Source organism: Gracilinanus agilis, chromosome 2, assembly GCF_016433145.1.
Source record: "Gracilinanus agilis isolate LMUSP501 chromosome 2, AgileGrace, whole genome shotgun sequence".
Classification (NCBI taxonomy): Eukaryota; Metazoa; Chordata; class Mammalia; order Didelphimorphia; family Didelphidae; genus Gracilinanus; species Gracilinanus agilis.
This window is the reverse complement of record NC_058131.1, coordinates 632,669,655-632,680,608: the sequence shown is the minus strand read 5'-3', so window position 1 is coordinate 632,680,608 and position 10,954 is coordinate 632,669,655. Positions and strand designations below refer to the sequence as shown.

The 10,954-nt window shown below is 36.5% G+C and overlaps 1 protein-coding gene across 1 annotated transcript in view; it reads left to right on the top strand.

Moving 5' to 3' along the window:
• Window positions 1-10,954, top strand: part of RGS10 (regulator of G protein signaling 10) — a 63,193-nt gene that overhangs the window by 26,186 nt on the left and 26,053 nt on the right. The window contains exon 4 of the mRNA XM_044662598.1: window positions 4,201-4,344. Coding sequence (XP_044518533.1) covers window positions 4,201-4,344 — 144 coding nt within the window. The remainder of the gene's footprint in view (window positions 1-4,200; window positions 4,345-10,954) is intronic.

The window sequence follows — 10,954 nt, the reverse complement described above, 5'->3', positions numbered from 1 at the left end:
CTCTCTCTCTCTCTCTCTCTCTCTCTCTCTCTCTCTCTCTCTCTCTCTCTCTCTCACACACACACACACACACACACACACACACACACCCATACCCTTAAAGGCTATCAATACTTCTATTAAAATCCTTTGATGTGTGGCAGGATGCAGTATGAATAAAGAACCCAAAGTGTGATCTGCCCTGAATGTTCAAGATGGCCCTAGATGTACTTTGCTAGTCCTTTGATACATGGCAACATTTAGCCCTTATTGTATTAAGGAACCCTAGAAATAGGAGATGATTTTAAAAGTTATCTTGCAGTGTGGGTATACATATGGGGATGAGGTAGGGGGAGAATGGATATAGTTTTATTGACGAGGACAGGACCTAAAGATCTCAGTAGTTTAAAAAAGTTTGGCCCTCCAAGATCTTTGCAGTTTTAGAGAGCAGTGATTTTTATGATGTGTTATTGTCTGCACTTTTCCCCTGTCATGAATGAATCATTTACTTGAGATATCCTTTGTTTGTTTTTTAAGAACAGACATCATCTCATTATATCTCTTCCAAAATAGGACTTCTTTTTGTATCAATTCTGGTAAAGTAGTTTTTTTCTTTTTAAGAAATCTTTTAAAAATTCTGAACTTAACATTAAATAAGATGAGCAATTCAAAAAGAGGATTGTGTGTGTAATGGCAAATTTCTATTATTCATTTTATTCATTCTATTTTTATTATTCATTTTCTTTAGTGTACATGACAAATCCATGTAACTTTCAAAGCTATCATTTGTCTTTATTTTCCTTCTCTCCTTCCTTATGTTCTACAAGTTAAAATATGCACCAGTGATCTTGTCTGTTTCCTTTGACAACCCTATTTCTACCCTATCTTATTTCTGCCTCTCTTCTGAAAAAGAAAAACAAAACTCTTGTAACAAATTATATATATATAGTTTAATAAGAACTGGAAAGACCTATACGAACTGATGTACAGTGAAATAAGCAGAACCAGGACAACATTATACACAGAGACTGTAACATTGTGGGATGATGAAATGTGGTTGACTTAGATACTAAAAGCAATGCAGTGATCCAGTACAATTCTGAGGGACTTATGAGAAAGAATGCCATCTACATCTAGAGAAAGAACTATGGGAGTAGAAATCCAGAAGAAAACATGTGATTTATCACTTGTTTATATGGGTGTGTGATTTAGGGTTTTGGTATTAAAATATTGTTCTTTTACAAAAGTGAATAATATGAAAATGGGTTTGAGTGAATATATATATATAACATATATGTAATATATAATATATATATCCCAGTGGAATTGCTTGTCAACTCCAGGAGTGAGGAGAGAGAAAATATGAATAATGTAACTATGGAAAAAATTAAAAAACTAAACTAAAATAAAATGTATATACTTTAGCAAAACAAGTTTGCACATTGGCCATATCTGAAAAGATATGTGTCATTCTACATTTCAAGTCCATCACTTACTTCTCTGTTTGTAGGTGACTAGTTTGTGTCATCATCTGTCCTCTTTAATTGCGATTAGTTTTTGCATTGATCAGAATTCTTAAGTCTTTAAACACTGTCTTTACCATCTTTAGCTTGTTATTGTATTAGTTGTCCATTTGGTTCTGCTCAGTTCACTGTTTAATTCATATATGTCTTCTCATGTTTCTCTGAAACTATCCCTTTCATAATTTCTTTTCTAATTAATTTCTTTTCAGTTATCAAGCAATTTTCCCTCTTTTCCGCCTTTTCCTCACTGGGTTTATAAACTGGGTTACTTCCAATCCATAGTATTTATCATGTTGAGCATTCCCCCCCCCTTCTGTTTATTCATAGCTCCAGTTTAATTTTCTGCATTGCGACTGTAAGCTTGGGTCAAGTTCTTCCCCCTCCCATAATCTTGGATGATATGAGTAAGGCCCTACTTGGCCCTGTCATCTGCTATGTCTTAGTCACTAGCTACCTGGATATTTCTATAGCTGAATTTGAAGTGATTTTGCCCTTTTTCCTGCTGTAGGTCTAGGCAACTCATGCACTGTACTTTCCATTTACTGAGACTTGACAGGTTTCTGGAAATCTTATGAAATCCAGAACTGGACAGAAGATCTTAAAGTCATTTCTCTTTAGTTTGCTTTATAGTTGTTTCTTCTGATACATTTTTTGAGCATCCCTGGACATATTTCTGGGAGTTCTGATCTCCTCTAATTCCTAACACATTTCTACCTTAGCCAGAAGGCTCAAGGTGACTTTTTTCTAGCATGAGTAGGCACATGAATAAACTAGGTGGTACACTGAAAAGAGGGTTGGCTTGGGAGTCAGAGGATTTAAGTACAGATTCCAGCTCTTCCATTTACTGTGTATGTGATCGTTAGGAAATCCCTCTCTTTTTTTGCCTCCCCCCTCATCCCACTCCTACATTTAATGGCCATGACTTCCAAGGTCCCTTTTGGTTCTCATTCTCTGATCTTTTCTCTTGTTATTATCTTTGATTGGAATGGGTCCCCCAATGGAGGAATTTCAAGAATCACATCCCGAACTCTCTTCCAGGCAATCTGACATCTCAATCATTCCAGGTTGGAGGTAGCAGTTTTCAGTCAGCTTCCCCAAGGTGAAAGATATTAAAACTTTGCAAGTGTGAGAGCATGATGAAATTTCTTAAGACCAGCATGGCAGAAATATGTTGAGAATCAGGAGTCTATGAGACTGGCTACCTTCCAGATTCTGGCAACCATTATAGTCTTTTGCCCCAAATAACAATTCATTGACTTTGCTCCTGACACAAAAATTCATATTTTGTTCAAAGTCCCAAAGTCTCTTTTTCTCTCAGACAGTGTGGCATAGTTTCTTTTCTTATCTATAGAAAGAAAGCTTGAGCTAGATGGTCTCTATGGCGCCTTCCAAATTGATAATATGAGAATTTCTATGAATAACTATACTACCCTTCCCCCGCTGTTTTCGTTTTCATTTTTTGCTTAGTTGGCTGATCTTCTAGGGAGGAATTTTGGAAAGAATCATGCAAGAATCATATAGGATGAAAGAAAGGACTTAGAGGTTTTTGATCCACCAGCAACAATCAGAGCTCTGTGGTTTTTAAAAACTAAGTGGACTTAGTAATTTGTTCATTGTTACAAGGATTATATAACACGTTACTCTGAGTTTTAGCAATAATAATAGCCTGACATTTATGTAGTACTTTAAAGTTTGCAAAGTGTTTTATGTGTGCAAATCATTCATCCATAACTTCAGTTTTAAAATATACTTATTTAATCTTTGGATGAGAAAGCCCTTCATAGCAGGGTTCCCATTTGGTTCCACAGTCTTCCCAGCAGGACTGTTCTTGGCTTTTCATTGAAAAGTATGCTGTATTTTTCATTGTTTAATTTATCCTATAATATGACCTAAAAAAATCACTTGGCCCTGGTAACATATTTAACCATCGGAATATGACATGTAAGGAATGAACATCAGAGGCCAACAGATCTGTGTCTATTTGCCATTTTACATTGGTGTCCTTAGCATGTAGCACCTGTGACCTCTAGATTGTAGTCACTTAATAAATATTTGTTGAATTGTCATTTTTTTTATTAAACCCTTCCCTTCCCTCTTGGAGTTAATACTGTGTATTGGCTCTGAGGCAGAAGAGTGGTAAGGGTAGGCAATGGGGATCAAGTGACTTGCCCAGGGTCACACAGCTGAGAAGTGTCTGAGGCCAGATTTGAACCCAGGTCCTCCCATCTCTAGGCCTGGCTCTCAAACCACTGAGCTACTCATCTGCCCCCTGAATTGTCATTTTTGAATGATGTAGGGTTTTCCAGGAGGCTAACTCATTGATTATCATACCATGATGTTTCATTGTTTTATTTGAAAAGTATCTTACTCCTGAAACTTTATGTTCTTTAGAAGTATTGCTTCTATTCTCATCTATACTTTTTTGGGGGAAGTTTCATTAAGTGTGTTCAGTGGGGAAGCCAAGAATGACACCCACTTTTTAGCTGTCATTCAGAAAGAAAATTAGGGTTAAAAGTTGGTGTAACAAGTATAGATTATATAGGAAAGCATGGGGAGATACATTATTTTCTTTCACGTGGCTGTTCCTTCTGGTCTCCATATGTACAGGATTAGTAGATGTTGACAAACCTTGAAGGGCTGTAGAAAGAGCTGCGTAAGCAGATAATAATAAATGAATCTTTATTTTGCTTTCTTGTAGATGCAAGAAAAGGCAAAGGAAATTTACATGACTTTCCTGTCTAGTAAAGCCTCATCACAAGTTAATGTGGAGGGACAGTCTCGTCTAAATGAGAAGATCCTAGAGGAGCCTCATCCTTTGATGTTTCAGAAGTTGCAGGACCAGGTAACTGGGCTCCTTTCTTTTTCAACCAGTCCTTAAAATTTTTAAAAATTATCAAAGACATATAATTGCCATTCACGATTCCAAAGGACTAATGATGAATATACATTACAGAGATGTGACAAATTTAGGATGCAGAATAAGACACACATTTATACAGTGGTTGAAAGAATTTACTTTCTTTGACTATGCATATTTTTAATAAGGAATTTATTTTTTTCTCTTCTCTTTTTTTCTCCAATGGGGTGAGGATGAGAAGGAGAGAAAAGATTTTTGTTATCTTTTTTAAAATTAAGAAGCTGGGAGAGATTGCTAAGATATGAAATACTGCATATACTTTCAGATGAGGTCACTGTATTATTAGTTTTATTTAACCATTTTGTTTTCTCGTAAGTTACCTGTCAGGAAGTGGGAATAATCTTTTAATATTTGTAATATAAAAACAAAATACATCAAGAAAACTTTTCAAACACCAAATATCTATTTTCTCTTTCTTCTATCTCCCCTTACCCCCTTTCTCTTCCACCTGGAAGGGGAGAATAAACCCTTGTAACAAATTATGTTCAAGCAAAGCAAATTCTTGCACTGGTCACTTGCAAAAAGCATATGTTATTTTATGCATCCCACGTTGCAGAACAGTTATGTTTTTGCATTGATAGAGAATCATAGGATCGTGTATTTCAAGTGGGAAAGGACCATAGAAGCCTTCTAGTCCAACACTTTCATTTTATAGATAAGGAAACTGAGACCTAGAAAGGTTAAATATTACCCAAGGCCAGTTGGATAGTAAAAGGCAGAGGGAGAATTTGAGTCCAGATCTCTTAAAGTATTGAAGTTACATGCTTGTATTACACATATATATAAGTATATAATATGTATGCATGTATATATGCATATATGGTGTCCCAAAACTCTTGGGATAATTTAAAGCTTTTAAACTTAAAACTATAATATACAAATTGATATGACTTACTTTCCTTGCAACAACCATATGTAGCGGGAAATGCAAATATTTTTAAAGTTATATTTTATAGATGAGAAGATTCTGGTCACATAGCTAATATGTATCAGAGCCAAAATTCAAACCCAGGTCTCTTCACCTGGGTTCAGTGTTCTTTTCACTATATGATGTTTCTTGTTTCAGTTATCTGAGAAAAAAAATCAATCATTTTCAATAAATTATTCCCTATTTGATGTATACTTCCAAATTTTAGGCTAAATTTAGAAGTATTAGTTATCATATTATTGATAAAACAAGCATCTCTCTTTTTTTTTCTGGACACCATATTTTCCTTAATGGAACCTAAGACTATATTGGCAACTGGGTTACTTGGGTGATTCATATTTTGAGCTTGAAGTCTATGAAAACTCTTCAGTCTTTTTCACATATGCTATTATCTAGCCCCATCTTCCTTCCTATACTTATATAGTTGATTTTTTTAACCTAAGGGCAGGACTTCGTATTTTTCCTTATGATGTTTATCAGAAAAAAGAATGCAATTATTTTTTTTAACCCTTACTTTCTGTCTTGGTTACAACTCTAATACAGAACAGCAAGGGTTAAGCAGCTGGGGTTAAGTGACTTGTTCAGGGTCACTCAGGTAGGAAATATCTGAGGTCAGATTTAAATCCAGGTCCTCTTGACTCCAGGCCTGGATCTCTATCCGCTGTGCCACCTAGATGCCCCAACGTATTTATTTTCTGTCATCCCAAAGAAAGATGAGAATGTCATGGCTTGTGAAAATCTGATTCCATGTTGCTAGACAGTTGACTGACTAGCAGACTTTGAAGGATAAGAATACTTTCTAGATGCATATACAAAAAGGCATCAAAACTGAGACCGAAATAATCAGAATAATATTGGCACAAGGGAAGAAACAGATGGTTTTGTTTAATCCCACGCTATGGGATTGAGCCACATGAAGCAGTGTGGAATACAGGTGGCAAAAGAGGAAATTTTAAGTGACCAAAAATAAGCAACTTCTTGGTCCCTTTGTTGAAACCTCTTGTTTGAGGAGATGGAAAAGTTAAATGTTTCCAAAGGGATATATGAATGAAAATGCCCTCTTTAGAATCAAAACTCATTCAAAAACAAATATTCCAAAGATACTTTAGGTTCCCATTTCACTTCTCTAAAATTCTGGCTCTGGAGAAGTTTTGTTGGCAACCACCAAAATATACTTTCAGAATGGTCTGCAGTTCTCTTTCTTTCCCAAAGGGCCTCCTACACAAGTCCTGTTTTCATAAGTAAAAGAGAGAGAAACTAAGCAGGGGCATGTTTGGAACCGATGGGCTTCATGTAGTTTAAAATAAAAGCAAGTCTCAGCAAATTTGGCTTTGCATGGGGCCTCTTGGCTTTGTGTTACAGCCACCAGAATAGATTGTTCTGCACTTCTAGTTCTTCCAGAACATACTCCTCAGGGAAAATTTAGCCCTTCATCCACTTATCTGACAACCTCAACTATCCATAACACAGCTAAGAACCTAGAAGAAAAAAACCTTTGAGTGGCTAAAATAAGTGCCACAAAGTTCATTTAAAGTTATCATTCAGTGGCTATTTTTAAAATTAGTTTTAATAATTTTTTCTTAATTACATGTAAAAATTTTTTTAATCTTTAAAAAATATTGAACGAAACCTGTCTTCCTCTGTAAGAAAGCAAGCACTCTAATATAGATTTTACATGTGCCATAATGTAAAATATTTTTCCATATGAGTCATTTTGTAGAAGAGAATTCAAACAAAACAAAAAAAATGAAGAAAGTGAATTATAGTATATTTTGGTCTGCATTCAAATTCTATTAGCTCTTTCTCAGCATGTTTCATCCTGACTCCTTGGAACACTATATATATAACAATAGCTAATTCATTCACAGTTGTTCATTATACAATATTGTTTCTATATACAGTTTTCTGGTTCTGCTCGCTTTACTTTTCATCAGTTCACGTAGTTCTTTCCTGGCTTATCTGTGTTTGCTCTTTTTTAAAAACATAATTTTAACAAATGTAGTTGAATATTTTTTTAGCCCCTATTTGATTAGGAGAAGCAAATTATATTGAGTGTTGGACTTATTAAGACAGAATGTATAATCATCTAAATTGCTTGCTTCTGTTACCTCGCCCTGTATTTATTTAAGATATATATATATGTATATATATATATACACATATATACATATGCATATGTATATATATACACACACACATATTTGGGCAGCTAGATGCTCAGTGGGTAGAGCAGAAAGACTCATTTCTGTGAATTCAAATCTTGCCTCAGTTACATACTAGCTATGTGATCCTAGACAGGTCACTTAATCCTATTTGCCTTAATTTACTCATCTGTAAAATGAGCTAGAGAAGGGAATGACAAACTGTTCCAGTATCTTTGCCAAGAAAACCCCAAATGGAGCCATAAAGAGACAGACATGACTGAAACAACAGAACAACAAAACATACATATTTAATACATATACATTTCTTCAAATTAGAAAAAGCAGACAGAAGAATTCCAAATTCATAGCAGACTTGGGGTTAGTCAAGAAGCATTTATTAATGCTTATTAATAGTAATTAACTAAAATATTAATGAGTTAATGCTTACTATATGCTGGGTACTATGTTACACTCTGGGCAAACAAAAGCAAAAACATGACCTGTGCTCTCAAAGGAATAGAGGAAATAACATGAAAATAACTATATACATACAAGATGCATACAGTGAAGATGGAAAGTGATATCAGAGGAAAGACACTAAGACTGCGTAGGATTGGATGTGAGGTCGGTGTTGTGGAACTGGAAAAGGCTTCTTGGAGTAGATGAGTTTTGAACTGATTCTTGAAGGAGGCCAGAAGTTAGAGGTGAGGAGGGAGAAAGCATTATGGTCCTGGAGGCTAGCCAGTGAAAAAGCCTAGAAATGGCATTATGCTCCATACACAGCCAGGCAGTGTAGCTGAATCATAGAGTGGAGGGGAATAAAGTATAAGTAGATTGGAAAGGTAGGCTGGAGTCAGGTTGTGAAGGGCTTTCAGTGTCAAGCAGATTTCATATTTGATCCAATCCATAATAAAGGGCCACTGAAGTTCATTGAGTGGGTAGTGTGGGAAGATTGCTGGTAGTGGTGACATAGTCAGATCTGAGCTTTAGGAAAAGTGTTTTTAGAAGATCGAGTGGAGGATTCACTGGAGTAGGGAAGAGATCTGAAGCAGGGAGACACAGTAGAAGGCTGTTCAGTAAGAGCTGCTGAAAGTTGTACTTGGGTAATGGATGGAAGGTGCATAAACAAGAGATTTTATGAAGGTAAAAACGACAAGATTTGATGCAGATTGGATATATGGGATGAGTTGGAGTGTTGAGGTAGATACCACTATTGTGATCCTAGGTGACTAGAAGGATGGTGATGTCCTCAACAATAGTAGCATCGTTTGGAGAGAGAGGAGGGAAAAATACTGAGGACTGTTTTGTATAGGTACAGTTTGAGAGGTCCAAGGGGCAATCGGAGATGCATTACTTTAGCTCAGAGAGAAAGAGAGGCAAAGGCTGGATGTTTAGATATGGGAATTATCTACATAAAGATGAAAATTAAAGCCATGGGAGCCAAGGAGATTACCAAGTGAGATAATACAGAGTAAAAAGAAAATCCAGGACAGAACCCTGGATGATGATCATCGTTAGTGGACACGATGTGACCCAATAAAAGAATGAGAAGGAGCAGTTAGAAAGTTTGGAGGAGATCCAAGAGAGAGCAATGTCACAAAATCCTAGAAAGGAGAGAATAATCAGGAGGAGGAGGAAGAGGAATTCCAATATCAGAAGCTGTAGAGAGATCAAGAAGGATAAGAACTGAGAAAAGGTGGGTATATTTTGCAATGAGATCAATGGAAACTTTGAAAGAGTAGGTTCATTTGAATTCAAAGGACAGAAACCAGATTGTGGAGGGTTTAGAGGAAAGTAAAAGAGAAAGTACACAATGTAGATGGCTTCCTAAAGGAGGTTAGCTTGAAGGGGAGGAGAGATATAAGATTATAGTCAGCAGAAATGGTTGATCAGGTTAGTTTTTTTCTCCACGGTGGGGAGAGACATGCATGTATTTGTAAGCAGCAGGGAAGGGTCCAGTTTATTAGGAGACATAGAGTAGACAGGAAAGAATGGCAGACATTTTCTGGAGAAATTGAGAGGGAATGTGATCCAAGACCAGAGAGAAGAGATAGTAGGGGAAAATGTCAGAATGATCCGAGATTAGGGGGTAGAGAGAAGGAGGTGATCTTTGTGAAATGTGAGACAAGATTCTCAGCTGAAAGGTTAGGAGGAATGTGCGCTAAGGGAAGCTTGAGGAGAGATGAGAAGATTTGTAACAGCTGCTCTAGAGAATGGGCTCATGAAATCAATTAGGGATGAATGGATTATTTGCTTCGCTTCAGTGAATGTGCAGTTGAGATTAGATAAAAAATTTGTAATGGCCCCAGTCAGAATAATTTTATGATTTTGTCCAGCTCTATTCATCAGCACATGAATTAGAGTCAAGCAGGTGGATGATGGGAATAATTCAGGGTAGGAGTTTAGCAAGACATGATCAATGATATGCCACCAGGACAGGGAATTTGAAGTTAGGGATAATAGAGAGTTGAGTTGGTTCACCAAGGGGTTGAGAGAAGGAAGGAAGAATGTAATCTATACAGAGGCACTGGCTTGTGAAAGAATGGAGCCAAGTAGAGGTCATAGTGAACATGAAGAACAGAACTGGGGTCAGGAGCACAGGAAAACACTCAATGGAAAAGATTATGATCCAAAAAAGATATTTTGGTGTTCAGGAACTGGGAAGTGAGATGCTTGTGGGCAATTGCAAGATCAAGTGTGTGGCCATTTCTGAGAGTGGAGAAGGGGATGGAAATTGAGTAATTTGAGGAACTGGGAAGTTAGAGCATTCGAAAGGATATTGGTATGTATGAAAGGGACCTTCAGAGTTATTCAGTTCAGCTTTTTCAGGCAGTTGAAGATATTGAGGCCAGAGAAATTAGATGACTTGCTCAAGGTCACACAAGCAGTAAGTAGAAGAATGAAAATTTGGACCCAAGGCTCTTATTCCAGATTCAGCATCCTTTCTACTGTACATGTACAAAGTTTTCAGTCTAGCATTTAAGACCCTCCATAGTTTGGCTCTTGCAGACATTATTTCATATTATTTTCCTTCCTTTACACATAGTTCTAGCAGTAACTACCATTTATATAGCCCTTTCGGGTTTAAAAGCATTTTGTAAACATTATTATTTTGATCCCAACAACTCTATGAGAGGTACCACGGGTACAATTATCCTCATCTTACGTATGAAGGAACTGAGACTGAGAGAGGCTAAGTGAATTATGTTGGATCACATTGCTAATAAGGATGATTCAAATAATTTTCCTGGTTCTTAGTCTAAAGCTCCACTGTTTCTGTATATCCAAGGGGTGGTGTAGTTGGGACTGAATCACTTTTAAGGTTCCTTTTGTACATACTGACAACCTCTCAAATACCCAAACTTGCCCAATTCCTCAATTTATTTAATTCCCATCTAGTCAGTAGGTACTTAAACGTTTCTTGAATTGAACTGAGTATTGACAATAGTAATATGTGATAGCT